Source organism: Alosa alosa, chromosome 12 (assembly GCF_017589495.1).
Source record: "Alosa alosa isolate M-15738 ecotype Scorff River chromosome 12, AALO_Geno_1.1, whole genome shotgun sequence".
In the NCBI taxonomy this organism is placed as follows: Eukaryota; Metazoa; Chordata; class Actinopteri; order Clupeiformes; family Clupeidae; genus Alosa; species Alosa alosa.
This window is the reverse complement of record NC_063200.1, coordinates 11,275,445-11,303,083: the sequence shown is the minus strand read 5'-3', so window position 1 is coordinate 11,303,083 and position 27,639 is coordinate 11,275,445. Positions and strand designations below refer to the sequence as shown.

Here is a 27,639-nt window from a genome sequence, read left to right as displayed (position 1 = left end):
CTTTTCATTTAGACTTATGTGCACATTTATTTATTTGAGTGTTTTTCATGATTGTGTTGACATTTCTTTTCTCTGTTTGCTTTGATTGATAACTAAGGTGATTAAAATCAGAGGAAGGTTAAGTTTGAAATAAAAGTGTTTAAACTGTTTTGAACTTTTTTTCCCTTCTGGTCCTTGAAACACGAAATATGAAACACTTATTTCGTGATACAGTTTTCAGCCATATCGCCCAGCCCTAGATGAGATGTGCAGTTACATACTCAAACAAAGAGAAGAGGACAGACACACACACACAATTTGAGAAACAGAGGTATGTTTTAGACATACAGTTCACAATCAAAGAAATAAGTAGTCACACACAATTTGAGAAACAGAGGTATGTTTTAGACATACAGTTCACAATCAAAGAAATAAGTAGTCACACACACACACACAGGTGATGAGAAGTAGTTACGCCATCCAACCCAGATAGAGGTGAGAGGAGTCTGTGGATGTGCGTTCTCACCTCTACAAAGAGCACCAGCGCCTCCATGAGGCTGGGGTGAGTACTGCACTGACCGCCACTCATCACGACCAGGTCCCCTTTACATTTGGACAAGATATCTGCCGGGTGGAGAGAAGAGCACAGAGCACAGTCAGGAGCTTTGGAGCCATTCGGGCTCACCAGTTTCACCAGAGGACAGGTAAGATGCAGCTACTCACCCTGCAACTGCTGCAGTAGGGCTTTGAAGCTGCTGGCCATCTCAGACTGGGACTCTGCTGACTCGTCTGATGCAGAAAAACAGACACACTCAGTGACTGTGACCATGGGTGCATGTCTGTCTACGTTCAAGTTGCTGAGCATGTGTGTGTGTGTGTGTGTGACATGTGAGCGTGTACATGCGTCAGTCGAATGAGTTTGTGTTGAGGGTGTGAGTGTGTATATGTGTCAGTTGAATGAGTTTGTGTTGAGGGTGTGTGAGTGTGTATATGTGTCAGTTGAATGAGTTTGTGTTGAGGGTCTGTGAGTGTGTATGTGTCAGTTGAATGAGTTTGTGTTGAGGGTGTGTGAGTGCGTGTCAGTGGAATGAGTTTGTATTGATGCGAAAGTGTGGCGTGTGAGGGTGTATATGGGTTTCCACCAAGCGATACGGTTCAGTCCGGTACGCAATTATTTTGCGTTTCCATTGTCTGAATTTGAGAATGGTACCAAAACAACAGACCCGTACCTTACCATTCTTGGCCACCCTTCCCTTGGGGTACCATGTTTATTGGTACGGTACCTAAAAGGTGGAGCTAGACCAGGCTAGATCCACTGCAATCCATTGATAAGACCTGCGTGAAGCTGGCCCCCCATGTTATTCAAAAATGATTAAAAACACTGCTATTCGTTTGTGCTACTTTTGTGCCGAAAAAATTATCGTTTGTGCTGTTAAGGGTTTTAAGTAATTAAACTTTACATTTTCTGGCCAGTGACGTCACTCAGCCCCCCATACCTGTTAAAATTTCCCCAAAATAGTGCCAATCGTTTGTGCTACGTTTGTGCTCATTTGTGCCGTTAAAAGTAACATTTGTGCTACTATGTTTTTAAAGATATTCCACGTTATTTGTTACATCGCGGTGACGTCATCCAACCCCCCCATCAATGTCCAAATCTTTCCAAAATGGTCTCAATCGTTTGTGTTAGGTTTGTGCTGATTTGTGCTCGTCAAAAGAAACATTTGTGCTACTATGTTTTCTAAGTTATTATGGTTTATTTATTACCGCGTGGACGCCACCAGCCCCCATCAATGTCCAAAAAACTCACCAAAATGGTCTCAATCGTTTGTGCTATGTTTGTGCTGATTTGTGCCGTTAAAAATAACATTTGTGCAGCCATGTTTTTTAAGTTAACACGCTGTGTTACATGTGTGACGTCATTCAGCCCATCATCAGTGTCCAAATCTCCTCAAAATAGCCGCGATCATTTGTACGTGCGTGCTGATTTGTGCCATTTAAATAAACGTTTGTAGGGTAGGCTACTATGTAAATTGTCCAGCGGCCTTGTCCAGCAGTTGTAGCTTATCACTCAGCTCCTCCATCAATGTCCAAACCTAGGCCTATACCCAATCGTTTGTGCTGATTGCGCCGACATTTCTCCTATGTTTATTACACGTAATACCCAGCCCCATCAATGTGTTTTCTGTAACTATATTTACATTACCAAGTTCTATCTGCTATGCTCATGACATCAGTCTCACACACACTGGCCTAATCATCCCAAACTGTAGCCTACCAAATGTTTCTCCTGATCTGAGCAGAAAACATAAGTGCAAGGAAGCTGTTTCTTTTTATAGCTAAAGAGTAGCCTATTCATTTAGTCAACTTTATAAAGTGCTAAAAAGGCTACAAATGTACCTTTAGTTTTAGTATACTGTCGTATGACTTTAATGTTTAAACATTATTTTGACAAACATACCAATTTAGCCTACCTTCTTGCCCATCTGAAATAACTCCTAGCTTTGCTGCCTCCTTCCTTTCTGTTTTTGCTGTTTGCAAAGTTTCATATATCCACCGTGGCCTTGGAGACTTGGGTCAGCAAGTAGCCTATGTGCTGCTTGTGTGCACAATCCACTGTTGCATAAAATTATTGAAGAAATACATTTGTTTATTTTAGAGAATATGGGCTATAGTGCAGTGATGAGTTATGGTAGGCCAACTTAGAGTGAATATACACACACAGGGGGAATTATCTCTCTTAAGTCTCTCGTAGCCTACTCCGTAGCTGCCTAATAGTAGGCCTCACGCGACACTGCTGTGCACACCTGCAGGCGCTTACTGGCCGGAGAATGGAGTGTTTTTTTTCTCCACAGCTGCGATAATGGCCAGCAGGTTTATTCTAGTGGTTGCAGTAATTCTGACGTTATGCACAAGCAACTGGTGTAGGCTACTATAGAACCCTTGGCAGCACAAACAGCCACGTAAATAGTAGCATCTTCTTTTCTTTTTCTCGGTTAAGATCAGCACGATATAGTTTTGTAAACAACACAAATGTTTCCTTTTGTTTCTTTTTTTAACAGCACAATCAGCACAAACGATTAGGACTACCATTGATTGGACATTAATTGGGGTGCTGCTAGGTGATGTCTAGTATAAGTTACAACTGCTGGGCAACTTCTACATAGTACACAAACGTTTCTTTAAATGGCACAAATCAGCACGACGATAAAGATTATCGTAACTATTTTGAGTTACGTTGATAAGGGGCTGGATGACGTCACATCTGTAACAAAGCGTGATAACTTAAAAAACATAGCTACACAAATGTTATTTTTAACGGCACAAATCAGCACAAACATAGCACAAACGATTGAGAGCATTTTGGTGAGTTTTGGACATTGATGGGGGCTGGTGACGTCAAGCGAGTAATAAATAAACCATAATAACTTAGAAAACATAGTAGCACAAATGTTTCTTTTGACGGCACAAATCAGCACAAACCTAGCACAAACGATTGAGACTATTTTGGAAAGATTTGGACATTGATCACGCCACACGGTAACAAATAACAATGGAATATCTTAAAAACATAGTAGCACAAATGTTACTTTTAACGGCACAAATGAGCACAAACGTAGCACAAACGATTGACACTATTTTGGGGAAATTTGAATAAGTATGGGGGGCTGAGTGACGTCACTGGCCAGAAAATGTAAAGTTTAATTACTTAAAACCCTTAACAGCACAAACGATAATTTTTACGGCACAAACCGGCACAAACGAATAGCAGTGTTTTTAATCACTTTTGAATAACATGGGGGGCCAGCTTCATGCAGGTATTGATAAGGCAACAGAAAATCATTTCCTAATGTTTCCTAGGTGTTGACATTAGCTCTGTGTTCTGTTAGTAAAGTAATTGTCTCAGTAACTGTCTAGTAATTAAACATGTTTGTTAAATAGTAACTTGGTAACACAAATAGTTGTGAAATCAGTATACAAAGTTTACAGAAACCCTGTGATCAGTGCACAACTTGCTGTTTAATTGCAATTGACCTGTCGCTAAGCGCCACCCTTAGAACGCTGATGAGCCAATGACAGTCCAGCCTCAACGGGACTCGGACATCAGCTCGGACAACTTCATAGGAAACAACAGGGAGGAGCCATAAAATGAAAAATTAATGGTATTTATGGAGTTTATTAACTCAAAAAACCCCGACGGATAACCATGGTCAAACTTTTTGCATGGGGGACATGTAATACTGATAGCTGGTTCCCCGAGAGGCTAGAAAACAGGGTATATTTTCATCAACAGTAGCCTACAGGACGTCTCTCGCGTTTGCAACAGCTCAACGTAGGCTAATGTAGGCTACTAAGCCAACAACGTGGACACAGGTTCCCTGTTAAATACCAAGATGAAAATCCTATTATATTCTTAATTATTATATGTTATATTATTATATTCAAATATTAACGTAACCTAATTATCTTAGTATCAATCTTCTTCCACTAGCTAGCTAGCTAGCATTAACGTCAGTGGTTTTTGCACGGGGATTTGCACAGCTACTCGCCACAACTGCTTGTCACCTTGTATGTATTCTAAAGTTTTGAATACACCCCTCCATAGCATAATTAAGTCCCTTTTGATAGCTTCTGGAGGAAAGTAAATCCTTTAACCACCAAAAAGTCCTCAAAGCCTGCTTTAGTCTACTGTCAGCTGCCATTGTCCACAATGTATTTCTAATCAAGTCTGGTTTGTTTGTCCGAGTTTTCACACGGTAACAATGGGGGGCGGGGCTTAGCGACAGGTCAAGTGTGTTAGCTATCTAGGTAGGATAGTTAGCATCACTGAGGCGAGCAAGTGTGTTAGCTAACTGGGTAGGATAGTTAGCATATCTAAGGCTAGCAAGTGTGTTAGCTAACTAGGTAGGATAGTTAGCATCTCTAAGGCTAGCAAGTGTGTTAGCTAACTAGGTAGGATAGTTAGCATCCCCAAGGCTAGCAGGAGGCTACCATTCCGTTCTTTATTTGTTTTCTCGAACGGTATTGTTGTAGTTTGTGTAACAAACAAGTGATTTGTGATTTGCGTCTTTCCTTCTTCTCGCTGTCTGCAGTCTATTCTCAAACAAAGCTTGACGCCCTGTTGAAATGAACAATCACATGCTGAACAGAAATTGATACTATTCGTTGTTGTCGCCCCTACACCCTGCCTACCAAGTAAGGCTACTGTTGTCAATCAAAACGCAAGCCAGGTACCATTCCAAACCATACTGTACCGAACCACTCAGTGTGTGTGTGTGTGTGTGTGTGTGTGTGTGTGTGTGTGTGTGTGTCTCACCTAAGCCAGCACTGTCCATGTGCAGGACTCTGGGCACAAGTCTCAGGGCTGAGAGCTGACAGGAGCAGCTGCCAGTCTGCAGAGCCACACTCAACCGCGTAGAGGGGGGACCAAACACTGGGTACACCTGACACACACACACACACAGAGGGATTAATCAGGAGCACAACAATACACACAACAATGTAGGCACACAACACTGGCTACAGTTGCAACATCACACACACACACACAGTAGTGGTCTATGGCTGAAACTGACCCCCTTCCCACACGACAACTTGTGCCTATACACAATCATGTAGGCACCCAAAACTGGCTACGGCTAGAACATCCATACTAAGCTAGTGTGTAACATAGCAGCATACTGTGTGACCCTCAGAGGTGTTGGTGTGTTTGTGTACCTTCGTGTGCGTTTGAGAGAAGTCCGCTGCTTCTTGAAGGGCGGTCTCCAGCTGAGGGAGAAGCTTGTGCAAGGTGGCGGGTTTGGAGGCTACTCCATTCTCACTGGTCTTCTCAGAGTTCTGTGGGGGATGGGTTGGGCTCAACAGTGCCAGGCAGCCAATCAAACGCAGCGTTAGAGAGCGCACCTTTAGCCACACCATTTCCTCTTCGACAGACTGCTTCCTATGTGCCTCCGTCAGCTGCCTAAAAACACACACACACACACACAGTTGCCCAAACCGCATCACATTTGGTGTTAAAAGGTAGTGCGTTTAAATGATACCAGCCTATTATACAATCAGAATCTACAATCAGTGCTACTCCTGGTGCATAGAAGAATATATTCATACACTCACTCACGTCATACTCTCACACAGAACCATACCGGCACACACACATAATAAGACAAGTCACATAGAGGCAGTATAAAAATAGATTTTGCTTTTTAATGAATTTTGTATATTATTTTTAAAGTCACAGTGCTGGAAAGTGCAAATGAAGTGCAAAACAGGCAAGATAATCATGCATCCTGATCAAGTCCTATTTCTGTAAGCGAGTGTTTAGAGTTGTGATGGCTGTGGGAAAAAGCTGTCTCTGAATCTGGATGTGCGGGTTCTGATAGACCTGTAACAAAGATTGTTAAGGCGGAGCAAGATATCAGGAGCCACTTCCGGGAACCCGGATCGCACGAGGGGGGGGGGGTCAAAATCCCCCTTTATGCAGAACAGAGGCAGCGACTGCTCCATTGAAGTCTATGGGCATAGCTCAGAATTTCACCACATATGCTAAGGTCTTGGTTCTATAGAGTTAGGAATGTGAATTTCGGGCACATTTTCATGATCCTCAAACCCTTCTGAACATTTCAGGTACATTTTTAGCATTTTTGAGCAATCCAGTCTGGAGAAAATCAACCTTATATCCGGTGTCGCCGGTTATTTCTGCCGCTGCTGTTGGCCGGTTGCAACTTACGCTCGTCAATACGTCATCGACACGCCTCTTTATGCAGACAGGATTCGATCCCCATTTCGCGCCCATAGACATGAACTACGACGAAGTATCTTGCTCCGCCTTAACAATCTTTGCCTGTAATGCCTTCCTGAGGGGAGTAACTGAAAGTGTCTGTGGCCTGGGTGGGAGGATGCCTGGGCGGGAGGAGTCCTGGGCGGGAGGAGTCCTGGGTGGGAGGAGTCCTGGGTGGGAGGAGTCATGGGTGGGTGGGGTCATATGTGGGAGGAGTCCTGGGTGGGCTGGCCGTTGGTGGAAGGAGTCATTGGTGGGCTGGCCGTGGGTGGGAGGAGTCATTGGTGGGATGGTCGTGGGTGGGAGGAGTCATTGGTGGGATTGCCGTGGGTGGGAGGAGTCATTGGTGGGATGGTCGTGGGTGGGAGGAGTCATTGGTGGGAGGAGGCCTTGATTATGTGTTTTGCTGAGCTGAGGTAACGGCATGAGGCTGTCCAGGGTGGGCAGAAGGCAGCCAATGATGTTTTCTGCAGAGCGGATGACCCTCTGCAGGGATTTTTTGTGCGCCACAGTGCAGCTTGCACACCACACTGTGATGCAGTGCGTCAGTATGCTCTCTATGGCAGAGCGATCAAAGGCCACAGCGTCTCCCGTACCATGTGGCCTGGATAATGTGGATATTAGCCAGCACTATGCCTATAGAGATTACAAATGTGTGTGTGTGACTACCGGTCAGGTGGATCCCAGCTTGTGAGCACCGTCAGGTCCCTGTTGTCCCTCATGCAGTCCCAGGGGATGTCATCGTCCTCCGGAGTCAGAGCCATGGCCTTCACACTGTCCTCTAAAGACGAGGAGCTGTGCAGGGACACAACAAGTCAATCAATGCAGGTATAGAAATGATTAAATACAGGGACTACATGGATTCAGCTATAGAAATTATTAGATGCAGGGACTACATGAATTCAGCTATAGATATGATTAGATACAGGGACTACATGGATTCAGCTATAGATATGATTAAATGCAAGGACTACATGAAGTCAGAATCCTGCTTATGAGGCTTATCCTGGTTTTCATCATATTCAGGATATGGCTTTTACATGAGTATCCCTGCATAGAGTATCCCTGCATACACGAGTATCCCTGCATACACGAGTATCCCTGCATAGAGTATCCCTGCATACATGATAAATACTATTAACACCCAGAGAAAAGAAATACTATTTTCTGATTGGCTGGTGGGGTGGATATTAATTCTGAATAACCGGACACCTATGAAGTAGATCTGGTAAAAAAAAAAAAGTTTAAATCACCCTTCTATATCAATGCTTATAAACGGTAAATATGACGGTTGCCCCTGGAAGCAGGCTTCGCAGCAATGGAATCAACTATAAACAAGCTAACTGTCCATGTCTGTCCGTTTTCAGTCCATATTTACTTTTTTAAGAAGTGGTCAGCGACTCACATGTCTGCCTCCAGGAAGAGGTCCAGCAGCATGCGCTCCGTGCGCACCTGAGCGAAGTGCAGCGAGTGATTCAGCCGCGTCCGGAACGCAATAAACTCTGGAATCTTCTCAAACGCTCCGTACTTGTACGCCTGGATGATGTACTCTGAGGTCTAACACAGACGGCCAAAAAACACACATACACAGAATCGATATGAAACACTCTAAAGGGGACAAGCATATAGTAAACACGAGGCATTCTTTGAGTGTGTGTGTGTGTGTGGCTCACATCTTTCTGGTTGGAGTGGAAAAACCTGAGGGAGAAGTTGCAGGACTGGGAGGCGGCAGCAAACTGGCCCAGAGCCTCTGCATAGCGCGTGAGGATGTACCTGCAACACACAGGGCAACACCTCATATTGACAAATATACACACACACACACATTTACAGATACCCAACGGATCTTACTATGTCCACATGTACGATGTATGTTTTATACTGGGTTATGAGTTATACTGGATACTCAAAGGGTCGTGTGTGTGTGTGTGTGTGTGTATGTTGCACCTAGATGCACACAATATGTGTGTGTGTTTTTGTGTTGCTCAAAAGCTCACAAGGTGTGTGTATGTGTGTGTCGTGCTGGACGTGCATGGCTGGTGTAGAGGGAGGTCCAAAGGCTCCTCTGTGTGTGTGTGTGTGTGTGTGTGTGTGTGTGTGCGTGTGTGTGTCGTACCCTATCGTGTCGTGCTGGACGTGCTTGGCGTCCAGGCTTGTGTAGAGGTCCACCACGGGTTCAAAGGCTCCTCTGTGTGTGTGTGTGTGTGTCGTACTCTATCGTGTCGTGCTGGACGTGCTTGGTGTCCAGGCTGGTGTAGAGGTCCACCACGGGTTCAAAGGCTCCTCTGTGTGTGTGTGTGTGTGTCGTACCCTATCGTGTCGTGCTGGACGTGCTTGGCGTCCAGGCTGGTGTAGAGGTCCACCACGGGTTCAAAGGCTCCAATGCGGCAGAAGAGCAGCAGGAGAAGCAGCTTGAACTGGGCATTGGAAGGACTGTTGGTCAAGCCCTCCTCCAGGACACACACACTCTGCCACAGCATCGTCTCGTCCCCTGACACACACACACACACACACACACACACAGAGCATATTAAACATCAGCTCTTTGGGACCCCTTGACAGTCACAATTGTAGGACTCCAGACAGTGACAGGTCATATTTGAGGTAACTCACATATTCATCTACAACACATGCCTATACCACATGGAGATGCTGGAAGAACATTTATTCATTTGAGAGAGAGAGCGAGGGAGAGAGAGAGACACACACACATGGCGATGCTATAAGAGCTTCCCCCAATGTCTTAAAGCTCAACCATGAAATGCTCATTCATTTGAGAGAGAGAGAGAGAGAGAGAGTGAGAGCGATAAAGAGAGAGATAGAGAAAAAGAGAGATAGATAGATAGATAGAGAGAGAGAGAGAGAGAGAGAGAGAGAGAGAGAGAGAGAGAGAGAGAGAGAGAGAGAGAGCGAGAGAGAGCGAGAGAGAGAGACCTCACCTGTCTCCATCCACAGGTCTATGTAGACGTGTGCAGCCATGAGGCAGTACATATCTGAGAACTGCAGCTCCGTCTTCAAACACGACTTCCCTGAAGACAGACAGACAGACAGACAGAGAGACAGACAGACAGACAGACAGAGAGACAGAGAGACAGAGAGACAGAGAGACAGACAGACAGACAGACAGACAGACAGACAATAAGATAAGGTGATAAGGTGTTTATGCAGTCTTGTGTACGCCTAGGAAACAAGCTGCAATATAAATGGGTATTTCAGTTTTATCAGGCCTGATCTGTGTGTGTGTGTGTGTGTGTGTGTGTGTGTGTGTGTGTGTGTGTGCGGTCTCACCAAACTGAAGGCCGTGCTGGTAGTGGGCTTTGAGTTGCGTGATGAGCTGCAGCTTGCCGTTTGTGTCGAGCGCGTGGTGCAGGCCAAGAGTGCGGCTCAGCTGCGTCACACACAGGTGGCGCTGTAGAGCGCGCGTGTCGCCTGGGAACCCTGCAGCAGCCCCGCCCCCCTCACCTGAGCCCAGAGGCACCGCCTCCATCAGACGATTAGTAAACTATGGGGGAGAGAGAGAGAGAGGGAAGGGGAGAGAGAGGGAGGGTCATTCATGATCTGTTTAAGATGACACTTTTATACCTATTTCTGATGCATGCTAGTCTGGTCTAGTCTCCTCACTGATACATGCTGCCATGTCAAATACCATTAATACACGCTAGTCTCACTGATACATGCTGCCATGACTAATATCATTAATACACACTAGTCTGGTCTGATATCTGGACCTGTAGCTGCTGGTCTTGCCTGATCTCACCTGCACTTATGGACTATTCTGCTGCTCTGGTCTAATCTCACCTGCTCATGTTGGTGTGGTCTATTATAATATACTCTAAACTACACGTCTAGTCTCACCTGCGCATGTTAGTCTGGTCTGGTCTAGTATAGTCTAAACTACACGTCTAGTCTCACCTGCACATGCTGGTCTGGTCTGGTCTAGTATCATACAGTCTTAACTACAAGTCTCACCTGCACATGTTGGTCTAGTCTAGTCTAAACTACACGTCTAGTATCACCTGCACATGTTGGTCTGGTCTGGTCTAGTATAATATAGTCTAAACTACACGTCTAGTCTCATCTCCACATGCTGGTCTGGTCTAGTCTAAACTACACGTCTAGTCTCACCTGCACAGAGGTCTGGTCTGGTCTGGTCTAGTATAATATAGTCTCAACTATATTATACTAGTCTGGTCTGGTCTAGTATAATATAGTCTCACCTGCACATGTTGGTCTGGTTGCAGCAGGTCCAGGAATATTTTCAGGTCAGTGATGCAGCATGGTTTATCTCCAAACTTCCCAAAGTACTGCACCATGAGCTCCAGAGGGTCCCCTGCAGGACAAACGGAGAATTACGGACGGAAGAGTGAACACAGTGTCAGCATGGGCATCTGAGGCATTTGAGAAGTAGCGCTGTGTGTGTGTGTGTGTGTTTCTGTGTGTGTTTCTCTTTCTGTGTGTGTGTGGGAGTGGGCGTTTCTCTTTCTCTTTCTGTGTGTGTGTGTGTCTGTGTTTGTTTCTCAATTCAATTTCAATTCAATTCAATATGCTTTATTGGCATGACAAATAAGACATATTTGTGTTGCCAAAGCAGTCATACAACGTATGGAGGGAACATGGAATAAGACACAGAAAAACTAAGTGTCTATGTGTAGACATAGACATAGGTGTACACTAGATCACAGTATAACAATAACAACACAGAAACATAATAAAATATATATATATATATATACATAGTACATTTACAGTACATATACATGCACATACATATACACACACATATACGTACACATATACGCACATACATGTACAGATGAGCATACCTTTAGAACAGGACAATATGTATTCTCTATAGGTATAAGAATATAAATAAATGAAACAAAATAAAATTAAGTTATGCTAGAGTCTCTCAACTTATGACGGTGTGAAATGCATTGCTGCTAGATGGGCTGAATCTCCTGAAAGGATAGCCAGTTTTTCATGTGTGCCCATGGCTTCAAAGATTGGGTAATATGTTTTAAGGCTAAGGAAAGATGCATCTCTTATGTCTTTATATTTATCACAGTGAAGAAGAAAGTGCTCGTCTCGTCTCGGTCGGTCTGTCTGTCTGTCTGTCTGTCTGTCTGTCTGTCTGTCTGTCTGTCTGTCTGTCTGTCTGTCTGTCTGTCTGTCTGTCTGTCTGTCTGTCTGTCTGTCTGTCTGTCTGTCTGTCTGTCTGTCTGTCTGTCTGTCTGTCTGTCTGTCTGTCTGTCTGTCTGTCTGTCTGTCTGTCTGTCTGTCTGTCTGTCTGTCTGTCTGTCTGTCTGTCTGTCTGTCTGTCTGTCTGTCTGTCTGTCTGTCTGTCTGTCTGTCTGTCTCTCTCTCTCTCTCTCTCTCTCTCTCTCTCTGTGTGCGTGCGTGCGCATGTGTTACCTAGCTGTGAGGCCTCTGGTAGTCCTCTTTCTCTGTGTGTGTGTGTGTGTGTGTGTGTGTGTGTGTGCGCGCATGTGTTACCTAGCTGTGAGGCCTCTGGTAGTCCTCTCTCTCGGAGGCGTCGGATGAGCTCCAGACGGGACAGGTAAGGACCCCTCAGTGGACGCTGCTCTTTGCCGTCTTCCCCACACACACACTCCTCCACAAAACTCACAGCCTGAGCCACAGCGTTGTGCACTTCACCCTCGGCACAGCTACACACACACACACACACACACACACACACACACACACACACACACACACACACACACACACACACACACACACACACACACACACACACACATTTTATACATACATACAAATAAAACAACACACAGTCTTTATCAGCTGGTGTCCACTGATATGTGCAAATGATCTTGATTTACCGATGATGTGGGTTGTGTGTGTGTGTGTGAGTGAGTGTATGTATGTATGTGGTGTGTGTGTGTGTGTGTTTGTTGTGTGGCGTGTGTGTGTGTGTGTGTGTGTGGTGTGTGAGACTTACTGCTCTCCTTCAGATGGGGGGGTCCAGCTCTGGTCTATTAGGTGGAAGAGGGAGTCGAAGTACAACAGATAGAACTGCCAATCATCAGGACTACAGCAGACAGATGGAGGATGGAGAGAACAGGAGAGAAGATGGAGTGAGAGAGAGAGAGGGAGGAGGAGTAAAGAGAGAGGGGGGGTGAAGATGATGAAACACAAGATGGTGTGGAGGGGGGGATGATGAGGGGGGAGGACAGATGGAGCGGGGGAGGAGGAGATGAAGAACGGAGAGAACGTGGAGAGAAAGAGGGGAGAAAGGGATGAAGATAGTGAGGAGAGGAAGAGAGGCAAAAGGGGGGGGATTAGAGAAAAAAATGGGTGGATGATGAGAATGAGAGCAGAGAAGAGAGAGGAGAGAGAGGAGAGAGAGAGAGAGAGAGAGAGAGAGAGAGAGAGAGAGAGAGAGAGAGAGAGAGAGAGAGAGATCAGCTGATTATCACTGGTGTTGTAACACAAGTGTGAGTTTGCAGGACTACATTTGCATATGCATGTGTGGACTTTTGTAGAGCAATTCGTTTGTGTGATTGTGAGTGTGTGTGAGTGAGTGAGAGTGTGAGTGTGTGCTCTTACTTCTTCTGCAGCAGTTTGTGGGACAGGGCGTTGCACTCAGGCCATCGCTCCAGACGTCGGTATAGCAGCATACACTTATTCTCCCTACACTGCAGTTCACTGGTCAGCTTATCTGAGATACGTACGTGCGCGCGCGCGCGCACACACACACACACACACACACACACACACACACACACACACACACACACACACACACACACACACACACACACACACACACACACACACACACACACGCGCACACACACACGCACAAACAATCAACTTTAGTTCTTGATACGCATACATGTTTCAGTGTGTTTTCTAGAATTTTCTCTATATATATACAGTGCGCACACACACACACACACACACACACACACACACACACACACACACATATATATAAATGTATATATACTTTTTAACATCAGAGGGTCAGAGGGTTTCTATTGGTTCAGTATGTGATTGACAGCTCATGTCTCTGACAAAAAGGCCTCTTATTGGTCAAACAGAAAGCTCAGCTGACTCACCTCCTAGTGGTCCTCGCAGCACCTCCAACGCCTCCACACATTTCCCAAGGCGCTCCAGAATCATGAAGTACAGCTGGACCTGCACGCACGCGCACACACACCTTAGTAACAACCTGTCTCTTGGCACGCACACACAAGCAAGTAGTTGTTGGCTCAAAATATAAAAAAATTCAGGAGCACAGTGACGAGATGTACCGATTTGACACATACACACACACTACTGACCTCTGCCTCGGCTTCGATCTTCTCCTCCTTCACCATCTTCTCCACCATTCGCTCTGCCAGAGGCAGAAACATGGTCTGGGCTAGCTTCTCATCCTGGGCCGAGATGGCCTGAGAAACACACACGCACGCGCACGCACACACAGGTAGAAATCCATAAAGATTTATGCCTTTCATTTCACTTTCATTGGGGCAGCTGTGGCCTACTGGTTAGCACTTTGAACTTGTAACCGGAGGGTTGCTGGTTCGAACCCCGACCAGTAGGCACGGCTGAAGTGCCCTTGAGCAAGGCACCTCACCCCTCACTGCGCCCCGAGGATTAGTGTGTGCTTCACCTCACTGTGTGCTGAGTGTGTTTCACTAATTCACGGATTGGGATAAATGCAGAGACCAAATTTCCCTCACGGGATCAAAGACTATATATACTTATTAGGGCTGTCAAAATAACTGATTAATTTCGATTAATTAATTTGAGAAAAAAGTAACTGTTTAAAAAAAATAACGCAGATTAATCGATTCCGTATGACCTTTGACCCCGAGCCGTTCTAGTCAGTAACCATTACACTGTAAAATGAAGGGGAGAGAAGAAAATGTGCTGCCTAGATCATTGATTGGAACATTTACTTTTGTAAGTGTTGATTAAAATAGTCGTCCTCTGCAATGTCTGCAGCAAGGAATTTGAATCACCGGAGTTAGTCAACTCTAAAGTTGCACATCAGTGCAAAGAAATAGTGTTGACATTGAGGGGAGTGTTAATTTATTTTCATTGTGCTCCCTAGGTTATATCTGTGGCCTGAAATGCCTTGTATGTGAAAAAAAACTTCTTCCCGAAGCACTTTATTTCCTCAGCATATTAGGTCATATCATAGATTATTATGGCCATTATTTGAACAGTGAAAATAATAATGAAATATTTTTTGAACTTTAATGTCACTAATGCTGATTATTCAATGATTCATTTGAATTTAAATATTTAAAATACTTTCACAGCAAAAATTATATATGCGATTAATTTAGATTAATTAAATCACAGAGTATGTAATTAATTCGATTAATTTTTTTAATCGATTGACAGCCCTAATACTTATACTTTTATAGTGTGTGTGTATTTGAGAATGTCCCTATGTGGCCGTATGTGCGTGTGTGTGAGCGTGAGTTTTTCTACGCATGACAGTGTGTTTGTGTTTGAGTGCTGGGAAGGCATGACTTTAGAGTCTGTGTGTATGTTCAGTTTAGTTTATAGTCATTCAACACGTTACATGGCACATGAAAGAACGAAATGTGTTACTCAGGACCAGCAGCATACATAAAATGTAACTTATCCTACGTAATAAAATAATAAAATAATTCAAATAAACCTAAACATTTAATAAATAGCATACATAAAGAAATGCATAGTTAAAAACAGTGCAGCAGTAGTCACAGTAGTAGAAAAGCCATATAATTGAATGTATAGTTTTTAAGTGCAAGTCCTTGTGTTCATGGGCCTCACAGCCTCAGGTAAGAAGCTGTGTGTGTGTGTGTGTGTGTGTGTGTGTGTGTGAGAGAGAAGGCGAGATAGCTACCCACCTGCATTAGCAGGCTCATCACAGACCAGAAATAGTAGGGATTCTTGGGCACGATCTTGTAAAGAGCCATTCCTGCCTGCAAACAAACCCAAAGACCCACCAAAATCAAACACCGCCCAACATGATCCCATACGTACCCAACAAACACCGCCCAACATGAACCCATACGTACCCAACAAACACCCTCCAACATGAACCCATACGTACCCAACAAACACCACCCAACATGAACCCATACATACCCAACAAACACCCTCCAACATGAACCCATACAAACACCCTCCAACATGAACCCATACAAACACCCTCCAACATGAACCCATACAAACACCACCCAACATGAACCCATACAAACACCACCCAACATGAACCCACAACACAGTCACATTACAAAGGCTGATTAGTCAATGCATTGCTAACAGGGATGCACCAATACCGTTTTTTTTTCCTTTCTTCAAACCGAGCACGGATATTTACATATGGGTTGTCTTTGTGTTGTTCTTTATGTTTCTGAAGCCAGTGGTGCAAGACTGAAATAAACGTAGTGGGTGTATCAGTGTGTACCGGTGTATCAGAGAATTTTTAGTAGAGTATGAGGATGAGCCTGAGTATATGAGCACAGCATCGGTCCGACACTCAATGCTTGTATTGGTGTCTCCCTAACTGCAAATACACAGTCCATCAACTTCTCAATAATTACATTTTTAGTCAATTTACAATACATAGTACAACAAGAGTCTTATCAAAGTGCTTATAAAGCTATGGAGCAATAAAATAGTTAGTTCCTTACATCCACAGTTCTCTAGCTAAAACCCAAGAAAGAAAGTTAAGCTTCTGATGGCCATATCACAGGAACTGCCTATCCAGCCCTCTGTACTATTAAAGGTGCAGTCCTTGATCTTTAAAGATTGTTGACATCTGTATCGTTGACATCTCAGTTATAGAGCACAATCTGTGCATGATCCAGCATAGGCATCATCGAGCAGGAGTCCACACACTAGATAGATTAATAACAATAGGAATGTGAAGGGTGTTTGATGAATTGAATGACAGCATAATGGATTGTGATAATCAAGGACTGCACCTTTAAGGCAGAATCCGAAGCCTCAGTGGCCAAGCAGACCTGGAGGACGTCCTGCAGTCAAGATGAGGAGGCCTGCCAACACTCAGCCCCCACATCAGCCTTCCTACAGGGCCCTCAGCTATGCAGCGCTCCATGCCTGTCTGTTTGTGTGTGTGTGTGTGTGTGTGTGTGTGTGTGTGTGTGAGAGAGAGAGAGAGAGAGAGAGAGATGCTGACCTGCTGCATCTTCCTGTACTCCCCCATACACGTGTGTGTGAGTGTGTATGTGAGAGAGAGAAAGAAAGACAGAGAGAGAAAGAAAGACAAAGAGAGAGAGAGAGAGAAAAAGAGAGAGAGAGAGAGACAGATGCTGACCTGCTTGTGTGTGCGTGTGTGAGAGAGAGAGCCTTACCTGCTGCATCTTCTTGTACTCCCCCACGCGAGCGTACGCCATGAAGAGATGGGAGTGGTACTCCTCACTGCTGGGAACTTTACGCACCGCGGCTTCATACAGCTTAGTGACAAGCTCAGCTGCTCACACAGACACACACACACACACACACACAGGTGATTATAGCTCAGCTATGGGGGACAAAGCTTTGTATATTAAACACACCTACAGAATATTAAGGGCAGCATGTGTATGCCATTAATGTAAATTGGGTCAGTGACCCAAGGTCCTGTAGAGAAAAGAGTGTGTGTGTGTGTGTGTGTGTGTGTGTCTGTGTTACGTCGGTGCATCTCTCTGTAGAGTATGGTGAGGGCCTGTAGTGAAAGGTGTGTGTGTGTATGTGTGTGTGTGTGTGTGTGTGTGTCTTACGTCGGTGCATCTCTCTGTAGAGTATGGTGAGGGCCTGTAGTGAGTTGTCGTCGGTGGGCTCCAGGACGGCGACCTCTTGAGCCAATGAGAACGCCTCCTCCTGTCGGCCTGTTCGCTGTAGGCCAATCGCCTTCAGGACCTACATCACAAGTTATACTAAGCTTATGCTAAGGTTGGACTTCAACAGAGTGGTGTGTGTGTGTGTGTGTGTGTGTGTGTGTGTGTGTGTGTGTGTGTGTGTCGATTCTACATGTGTAAGTTAGTGAGTTGTGAGGCATGCATGTAATGGGTAGACCAGTATATGTGTTTTGAAAAGGTATTTTGTTTGGTACGTGCGAGTTAGGGATGCAACTGTACACGGTATATTATTGAACCGATTGACACACCCCCACGGTTCTATATGCTGGCGTGAACCGCGATAAGTCGGTACATCTGTCATTTGTGATTACTACACAAACGTTAGACATTCACCAAACACCTCCAGAAAACCAGTGCATGGGCCCTCTCACCTCCGCAGCCTACCAGTGCTACCCTGCTAATGTAGCAAAGCACCGACAGGTTGATGCGCTCTGTATGCAAATCAGTTCGACAAACAACAGCTGACTGCTCCAACGTGAATGGACTGGAGCTTAGCAAGAGACAGAGACACTATTTTGAAAAGGTGCCACCGTTTGTCATCCACTATAAGGGAATATTTTGAATTTCAGTACAAACTGAAGACCGTAAAGTTTAAACAAACAAAGTAGGCTAGGCCTACAGCCCACAAGCATTAGGTCTACTTTGCTAATGCAGTCAACAGGAGCAGACGCTTCTAAAGTGATGTAGCCTATCGCCCAGCCGCATTCATAGTTAGTAGCCTGCAACTAGAATCTGTTTCTCTCACTGACGCTTGTCAATAACAATTTGCGATTAAAAGAGACTAAATAAACGCTGTTCAAATGTATTTAAAGTTAAACTAGGAAGTTTAATGGGTTCCTCCAGCCCATTCTTTCCACGTTTCATGGGAATTCGGCCGGTAGCTTTGCATAGTCCTTATATCACCAAAAACATGCCTAATAATTCCTAGATAAGACAATAATAAAAGCTCGAGTCACATTCACGGGTGTATGTGGGTGGTTACTGCCTCAGGATTCTTTCACAATGGAAAAAATATTACAATATTCATACACAATAGTCATACGCTAGGTCTACACAGTTATATTTAATAATAGAATCAGTAATGTCCCCTCCATGCACATTTAGGCAGCAACGAAACTTTTAAATTCTATGAAACATCACAGTGAGCGAAATTTAAAATAGATTGACACAGGGGCGCCCCAGCTCTCTCTACTGATAGTTTGAACAAAGCAGTTGAAAACTACCCCATAGTTAGGCTAAAAACTAAGCCTAGTCAGTCAGTCAGTCACACCACCATGTTTTGTCTATCAGCAAAATATGGGGCAGTCGTGGCCAACTGGTTAGATAGATAGATACTTTATTGATCCCCAGGGGAAATTCAAGATTAGGTTAGGGCTTCAGGCTTGTAACTGGAGGGTTGCCGTTCAATCCCCGACCAGTAGGAATGGCTGAAGTGCCCTTGAGCAAGGCACCTAACCTCACTGCTCACCGGGCGCCACTGTTGCGGGATTAGTGTATGCTTCACCTCACTGTGTGTTCACTGTGTGCTGAGTGGGTTTCACTAATTCGCAGATTGGGATAAATGCAGAGACCAAATTTTCCTCACGGGATCAAAAGTGTATACTTATACTTAAAATATAGTTCATTGTTTAAATCAGTGTTTTTTTTTTTATTATATTAAAATACCGAAACCGTATTGTTATCGTGGCCCACAAACTGTGATACATACCGAACAGTGGACACACTGTACCACTGTAGCCCTAGTATGAGTTAAGCGTGTTGTGAAGAATGCATGTTAATGTTAGACACCTGTGTGTTAAAAAAGGATTGTGTTTGGTACGTGTTTGAGTTAGTGTGAATGTATGCTATGGTTAGACAAGTGTTTGGGTGTTGAAAAAGGATTGTGTTTGGTACGTGTTTGAGTTAGTGTGAATGTATGCTATGGTTAGACAAGTGTTTGGGTGTTGAAAAAGGATTGTGTTTGGTACGTGTTTGAGTTAGTGTGAATGTATGCTATGGTTAGACAAGTGTATGGGTGATGAAAAAGGATTGTGTTTGGTGCATCATGTGTACCTTGGCACAGTGCAAGTCCTTGTGCTTCTTAAGCAGTTTGTCAGCCTGCTGAATGGCCATCTTGTTATTGCCATTGTCAAGATAATCTGGAGGGGGAAAAGAGAGAGCTGTTGAAATTGTGTTCCTCTCCGATTCAAACACACACACACACACCTTCCTTTTTCCGAGAAGTTTACCAGAGTCCTTGGCTAAAGAGGAGAATACATGGGCCAATTGTGGGTCCACCGTGGGAAAAGTGCACAAATATCATTGGTCAGCCATACTGCCAATGGCAACATTGCTCAAAAATGTGCATCTTAAAGCGTAACTCTCGCCAATTATGCTTTTAAACTTTCGTTTAAAAGCATAATTACGTTGGAAGCGCCAGTAGCCTTTTGAATGGGAGTGCTAGGGGAACTAGTGGTATTGAACTAGTTGTTCAATACCTTTCTTTTAGTAAGCTCTGTTTACAAAAGCAATGTTCTCAATGCTCAAGCTCATGTGTAGAGACCCTGGTGATACTTTGATCAAAGTTTCATGTTGTGTCGAGCCTTCTTAGTGTTTTAAAAATAGCGATTTTTATGCGATCATTCATCAAAAATAGTACTGCCCCTAGCACTCCCATTCAAAAGACCCTAGGTTGCATTTTGGGGAGAGTTACGCTTTAATGCACACTTTTGTGTAGTCAATTCAGAGTGCAAGAGACTAGCAGAGGCCATGGAATGTTTAATGTAATTCAGTGATTACCAGCAAAATAACCACTGGCAAAGTGTTGCGTGAGACAAAGCAATTCGCCGGCAATGTGTTCCATCAGTGTCACAGCTCAACTGGCTAGTTCAAACAGCTAGTGCAACCTCTATGCCCCAGCCAATGAATACTCAGTAAGTCTACCTTGAAGGTAGAGTCCCTGATATGGGAGAAAGGTTGTTCATGAATGGCACTCAACTGCCATTCAAATTGCATATGCCCTCTCTGCGCTCCTGAAGCTTGGCTGGAATTGTTTATTACTGGGTCTGAGTCACCACTTTTGATTCACATTTACAGTGCTGTGAGCAACAGAATGTTTTTCAGCACAAACACTGAATGGATCGCTAGAACACACACTCACCATCTCCAGCTAGTAGACCACATACCGGTACACACACACACACACACACAAACAGTCAGCATCTCTGTGTGATTACCAAATGTAGAGGGCCAGCGGGATACAAACTAATGACAATGGAGATGGGTGCTGTAGTGACCATCGACACCCAAACCATAGCGAACAACCACCACCCTAACTACAGGTAACACTTCACTACTACACAAACATCGTTTCTCCAGTTGGGCAGGAATCGAGGAAACGTAGACTAAACACAGTACAGTACCTCTACAGTGGGCCTTGTAGCTACCACTCCGGATCATTCATAGGCCATGTTTACGTTCTAGGGTCACTCGCTGTTATAATATCGGTATCCATAGTCGTTATAATGACATTAATAAACACGAAGGTCCATACTGAATTCTTCTTCAACACAGTGATCATGTCTCGACATCAGTTACTATTTCGCGTTTCTCTGTACATGAACACAAACATCTGCATTTTAGTTGGGAGTTCGCTGGCTGAATGAACCAGGCTTTTTGAGCCCATGCTATCGCCATTGCTAACAGCTGCAGAGATGACACGCTGCTGTCAAGCGTGTGGCTAACCCTCAGATTAGCTCAGCAGCTATTGCCTTATCCGGGAATTTAGCTAGCTGGCTACCTATCGTCTCTGGCAGGTTAGTTAGTTATAGATGACCATATGTAGAGAACAAGTCCTCTAGCTAGCATGCTGGCTAACTTATAGCCGGCTAGCTGGCTAGCAAAAGCTGTTGTTACAAAGTCAGCAAGGTTATAAGTGACTGCTTCAGTCAGCGTATTTTACTTAATAGTCATATTTAAAGTGTAGCCAATATCTAAGGGAACCGTTGTGCAGTCTTGCACACCTGCCACCGAGAGCTAACACGTTAGTCCACAATGGATAGCTAACAATTTCCCATTCTATTTTGAGACCTAGTATAAATTCTCCAGTTAACATTAATGCACCGGGAGATCACCAATGCGGTTAAGCATAAAACAGAGATCCTCGTGCCAATACGTCATATATTCTGAAGTAAACGGCAGCAATGGGCCACGTACAGTGACATTAAGACGGCACCAATGAAGCCCTTGGTGCACAAATAGAATCCCCGAGGTGCACTGTCATCCGGCCGTGCGGAGTAAGCAACTCCGAGGCTCTTCCTTAGCGGCCTTGAATATCATCGATAGACTCTGTTCAAAATAACCTGCATGGAAACCACCTCGGCACTGCCATTCACACGTTCACGCCGACAGAGCGGTATTCATATCTGCAGCAGATAACGATCGCTTACCGTATATTGGTCTAAGTCTCCGGTCGTTAGGGTCTTGCACATGGCCCCTCGCCGCCATGTTGGAGGTTACCAGGATTAAGTCTTGCGCGTGCGCAATAGAAACATTCCGGAAAGAAAAATATCCGATTGCCTTTCCATCACAAGCATTAGGTAGGCTACAGCGTCAGTGGGCAGAATAATATCGGGTTTCACACGAATGTAAGCAATCAAATGGTCTCAACTCTACTGAAATATTTACAGTAATATTCGATTGGCAAACAATAGGTAGGCATCTCAACTTTTAGGTCAGATTAAACTGATGTGCGTAGTAGTTTGGTTTTACCACAAGGGGGCGAACTTTGTCTATTGAAAGCAGAGTCAGAGAGAAGCCCCTGGCTGCAGCTTGCAGATCGGGGCTAGGCTCAATCAATGTGGGGCGGAGCGCAACGTTGAGCTCAGACAACCTTCAGCACGTCTTCTCACGCTGACAATGTCCGTAGGGCCTACCTTGTTTCCTACTGTCCAAGTTATATTTCTCAACATAATCTCTAGGAAGAATGCTTAAATCTATAAAAGCATTTCCTCGATTTCAAGAGAAAACTAGAAATGCAATTCCGAGGAATTACACGAGGGGATGCAATCTGCTGGTTAGGGTGTTGGTGGGGCTGTTGAGCTTGCTGCTAGCTGGTTGGTAGGGTAATTGTGATACCTGCAAAGGTGCTTTTAGAGTAACCAAATTTGAATCTTGTGTGACATGGCATTCTTGAGATATCACACTCAAGGTGTTTTTGACCTTGACATTTGACCTTCAACCTCCAACATCAACTCACTTCACCTTTGAGTCCATAAAACACTTTCATTACAAAATTTGAAGCATGTACGCCAAGCCGTTCTGGAGATATAATGCTGAATGCATGAGATATGGCTGGGACTTTTATTTTGACACACAGGAAACACTTTAACAGGATGTGTAGTTCAGGTAGAGCTAGATTGTATGCTTAGAGGCTGAGACAGTTGAATTCCTCACTGGTGACACCTGTGCCAGTGTTCTGATTAGCCTGGGAAAAACTGCTCTGAGAACTACTTTAACGAAAGTTTAGCTGGCTCTATTATGACATCACAGCCCCCATTCAAGTCTATGGGGGAAAAATACACTTAATTACAAATATCTCAAAAAGTATAAACTTCTCAAAAATGAAAAATGGATAGGACAGTAAAGCCTTGGAAGATCTACGGAACGGTGTTTGAACCAAATTTGTACGTTAAGCGGTTTGGGCTGAATAGCGTGCACAAAAAGGTAAAAAGAAAAATAATAATAACTAGAAATGCAATTCCAAGGAATTACCAGTGCATGAAAATGCTAAAGTTGTGATGTAAAATATCATGTATAGTAAAAACAGATAATACAGAGATGGTTACTACGGTGATGCTAGGATAGACATGGTGGTTGCATAGCTTAATAAAAGTTGATAGTTTAAAAGTAGACTGTTTAAAAGCTGAATGTAGATGGTTTAAAAGTTGTTGATAGACAGTAGATAGTTTAAAAATTGTGGATAGACAGCTAGTTTAATAGATAGTTTAATGATAGTTTAAAAGTAGACCATTTAAAAGTTGAAGGTAAATAGTTTAAAAGTTGTTGACAGACTGGAAGTTTAATGAATGTTGATATTCAAATAGTTTAATGGCTGTGTATAGGTAGATATTTGACGATAACTGAAAGTTGGAATGGCTCTAATATTTGCTAGCAGTTATGCTAAGAATTTTAACTATGCTAACCATGTTACTTAGCTAATGTTATATAGTAGTGCTAGCAATGCTAACATGCTAACCATGTAACTTAGCTAACGTTTTCTAGCAGTTTAATGAATGTTGATATTCAAGTAGTTTAATGGCTGTGTATAGGTAGATATTTGACGATAACTGAAAGTTGGAATGGCTCTAATGTTTGCTAGCAGTTATGCTAAGATTTTTAACTATGCTAACAATGCTACTTAGCTAATGTTTTATAGCAGTGCTAGCAATGCTAACATGCTAACCATGTTACTTAGTTAACCATGCTACTTAGCTAACTTAACTAATGTTTTCTAGCAGTTTTGTTAAACATGTTAATTATGTTAGCAATGCTAACATGCTAACTATGTTAACCATATGACTTAGCTAACCTAGCTTATCATTTTTAGTAGTTAGGCTAACTATGTTAACCATGTGACTTAGCTAACCTAGCTAGTCATTTTTAGTTGTTATGCTAACTATGCTAACTAACATGCTAACTATGCTAACCATGTGACTTAGCTAACCTAGCTAATCATTTTTAGCAGTTTTGCTAAAAATGCTAACAATGTTAGTGATGCTAACATGCTAACCATGCTAACTAGCTACAGTGGGTAGGAGTCATAGTTGATGACAAGTGTTGACATAGTTGATGACAAGTTAAAAGTTGTTGATAGACAGCTAGTTTAATAGATAGTTTAATAATAGTTTAAAAGTAGACTGTTTAAAAGTTGAATCTATATAGTTTAAAAGTTTAAAAGTCGAATGTAGATAGTTTAAAAGTTGTTGATAGACAGCTAGTTTAATAGATAGATAGTTTAATGATAGTTTAAAAGTAGACCGTTTAAAAGTTGAATGCAAAAAGTTCAGTAGTTTAATGGGTTACATTGTTTAACAGTGGATTATTGTAGTGAGGACTTTTATTTTGAAACAGTTTTGGGCAAAGGAAACAGTTGAATAGGATGTGTAGTCTTAATTGACCCAGATTGTATGCTTAAAGCCTGAGGCTGCAGGTGGCCTGAACACCTGCCATAGGATTCTAATTGCTTAATGGCCGTATTATGATGTCATAATCGGCAATGTTAAGTCTATGGGGATTTTTAAAAAGTTTTTCTTTAATAGTTTAAAAAGTATAAAAGTTTCAAAGTTGAAAAGTCATACCAACCCGATCTGTTTGAAGACCTACGTTACAAAGTTTGAATGAAGTTAAACTGTTCAAGAGAAATTGCGTACGGAAAAAGTGGTAAGCGGAATAATAATAATAAGAAGAAGCCTAGGAAGAACAGTACAGTGCATTTTCATGCACTGTAATAAGAAGTCTCTGGATTTCAATAGAGGGGATGCATCCCCTCTAACAACACGGAGGTTAGACTCTTGCTAGGCTAACAGTAGGCCTAGTACTGGGTAGGGTAGCCTAATGCGTAAAGGAGAACTGGTAGGCTACAATTGTAACAGCGGTACAAATGTAAGTGTTTTATTCTCAAGATATGGTGTAGCTACGGCAACGTAAATAGACACATGTAATTATGTAGAATCTTACAGCCATCCAAATATGAACGGTCTACTTATATACGACCAGAGATATTAAGAAAAAGGTGCAAAATTCAAGCACCGCAATTTTTTTTATTTATTTTTTAAACCACAACTGTTTGTTTAAAGAAGCACTATGCAACAATTTTAGCAAAAATGATCTTAATTATGCAGGTTGAGAGTCGTTCTGAACACTTTCTGGGTCGTTTGGTGGGTGCTTTGTCTCCCCCTATATTGCTTCTCCGCGGAAAAACTGAATATGCAACTTTCTGGACCCGGTCCGGGTAAATCCGGATGTGACTCAGCGTAAGTATCCAATCGCGCCTCGAAAATGTAGTCAGATTGTAGTTTCGAAGAAGACTGCAAAAACGGACGCCGACTTGGCTTTGTTGCTGTTGAAATTGTAAGTAGCCTACCCTTGGGTGAACTTCGTCTTTGTAATGTGGTTTGATAGTCTCTTGAACAAGGTGTTTGCTCGACCATTTTATTGTGAGCCCTGTGTTTAGCTTGGTTTCTTGATGGCTAGCTCGCTAGCTAGTTGGGGTTTAGTGTAGCAGTCACTTGCTAACGAAGCTGCAGGGGGAGCTGTGTAGTGAAAATGCGAGCCCAAATCCGGCGAAAACCCAGAAACAGCGAAGGAATAAACAGACCTGCATAGTGCTTCTTTAAAGGAAAATCCCGGTTTTTAGCACTTTAAGGCTCTTTTCTGGTTTGTTTTGGATGAACTAGAGTGGTGGACACCGAAGTTTGACGATTGGTCCTGTCTCGACTTTTCTGACTCGTTTTGAATCGCCTTTGATTGCTCAGGGTGGCTGCCAACAGGCTACTCAAACATGTCCTAAAACAACCTTAACGTTCGTTTTCAAAACTGTGCAACTCACCGAGTGGTTCGTGGAGTTTAGCTCAAAGTGCTAAATACCAGAATTTTCCTTTAAGTTTGTTTCATGAAATTAGAGCGTGTGGACTTTAATCACATATCATTCATATCTTCAGTCCCTCTGTTAACATGAGTGCCTTATAGTCATAGCAAATGCAATTAAATGAAAATAACAGTTGTATCACCCGTCTCTATGGCAAAATGAACTGATTTTATCGCGCAAACACTTCTGATTGCGAGTTATAGGATTTTTGTGCCGCGATCACACCCAATTAAATTTATGTATAAACAATATGCTACAGGCCAATATGTTCTCTACTTTTAGCAGACCTTTCATATTGTTGTTGACCATAGGGATACTAAAGAGGTTCATTGTTGCATGTTCTCTTTGGGACTCGCACAGGCTACTAAACTATTCTATAAAGAAAATACCGATAGGTTATAAAATGCATTGATAATGTTATTGCTATAGGCCTATGTTTATGCAGACTGGATGTAATTGACCTTTATAGCGTAGCCTAGGCCTACTTAGATTAGGCTACCCAAGAAACGCTGATGGTGTAGCACAGATTCTAGAACGCTAGGGGGGAAGGGACATGATGAACGTAAGCAGTAGTTCAAGGAGGATACGCCTTTATAGTTAAGCATTCTTCCGTGAGAAAAATTGAACTCCAAGTCCGGGTAAATAGACGGGCACAGAGAGGTCAACGGGTAATGACGAGCTGATTTTGGGCTGAGCTCAACGTTGCGCTCCGCCCCACATTGAGCAAGCTGCAGCCAGGGGTACTTGGGGCCAGATAGATCTGATTAAAAGGTGACCAAAAGTCTTGATTTTGTTGTGAGCCCCTAGAGTGTAGCGCTGTGGCTGTGTTAGCTGCTGGCTGCAACTCGAGCTAAGTAAAAACCGATTGTTTTCGGGTTTTGTTTCACCGACAGTTCTCGGTGACTTCGAGAAACGAGATCTAAGTGAAAACTCGCCCAATTTCTCCTTTAAGACTCGCGTACATTGTATTTCTTATGTTTTGGTAGGTTACAACCATAGGGTTACAACTAACGTTAAAGCACTCATCTTCAGGTGTTTGTTGACAGCTATGTCAACGAACAGGAAACTGGTTTGCCAACTTCAAGTAAACGACGCAGTTCTGCTTAGGGCACCCAAATGGCCAGCAGCAGCACTGATAGGACCCTGATAAAGCTATTTCACTTCTATACTTTATATTGGGTTTTTAAAGTAATGTACTGTATTTTATTCTATTTATTTAGGCTATTCTTATTCTTTACATTTATATTTTCAAAATAACAAGGTTTTTTTTATGTTTGGAACACAACATGTTTAGAACATTTGGAATAAAAAAAAGGTTTTCTTTTATACATTCGTTTAATATTTTATACATTTTTCGTTGGTGT

At 43.2% G+C, this 27,639-nt stretch overlaps 2 protein-coding genes across 2 annotated transcripts in view; both read right to left on the bottom strand.

Moving 5' to 3' along the window:
- The window catches only part of naa25 (N-alpha-acetyltransferase 25, NatB auxiliary subunit), a 29,645-nt gene extending 7,470 nt beyond the window's left edge, over positions 1–22,175 (bottom strand). The window contains exons 1-21 of the mRNA XM_048259339.1: positions 22,077–22,175; positions 19,702–19,787; positions 17,512–17,650; positions 17,104–17,222; positions 15,631–15,705; positions 14,065–14,172; positions 13,840–13,918; positions 13,325–13,436; positions 12,717–12,806; positions 12,248–12,420; positions 10,972–11,084; positions 10,043–10,256; positions 9,694–9,783; positions 9,065–9,245; positions 8,428–8,527; positions 8,160–8,311; positions 7,424–7,549; positions 5,695–5,938; positions 5,294–5,420; positions 703–768; positions 506–603 (exon numbers count right to left, since the gene is read on the bottom strand). Coding sequence (XP_048115296.1) covers positions 506–603; positions 703–768; positions 5,294–5,420; positions 5,695–5,938; positions 7,424–7,549; positions 8,160–8,311; positions 8,428–8,527; positions 9,065–9,245; positions 9,694–9,783; positions 10,043–10,256; positions 10,972–11,084; positions 12,248–12,420; positions 12,717–12,806; positions 13,325–13,436; positions 13,840–13,918; positions 14,065–14,172; positions 15,631–15,705; positions 17,104–17,222; positions 17,512–17,650; positions 19,702–19,787; positions 22,077–22,134 — 2,550 coding nt within the window. The 5' untranslated portion in view covers positions 22,135–22,175. The remainder of the gene's footprint in view (positions 1–505; positions 604–702; positions 769–5,293; positions 5,421–5,694; positions 5,939–7,423; positions 7,550–8,159; positions 8,312–8,427; positions 8,528–9,064; positions 9,246–9,693; positions 9,784–10,042; positions 10,257–10,971; positions 11,085–12,247; positions 12,421–12,716; positions 12,807–13,324; positions 13,437–13,839; positions 13,919–14,064; positions 14,173–15,630; positions 15,706–17,103; positions 17,223–17,511; positions 17,651–19,701; positions 19,788–22,076) is intronic.
- Positions 19,841–27,639, bottom strand: part of LOC125304370 (phosphatidylinositol transfer protein beta isoform-like) — a 29,513-nt gene continuing 21,714 nt past the window's right edge. Inside the window, exon 13 of the transcript XR_007195229.1 lies at positions 19,841–19,854. The gene's annotated coding sequence lies outside the window, so the exon portion shown is untranslated. The remainder of the gene's footprint in view (positions 19,855–27,639) is intronic.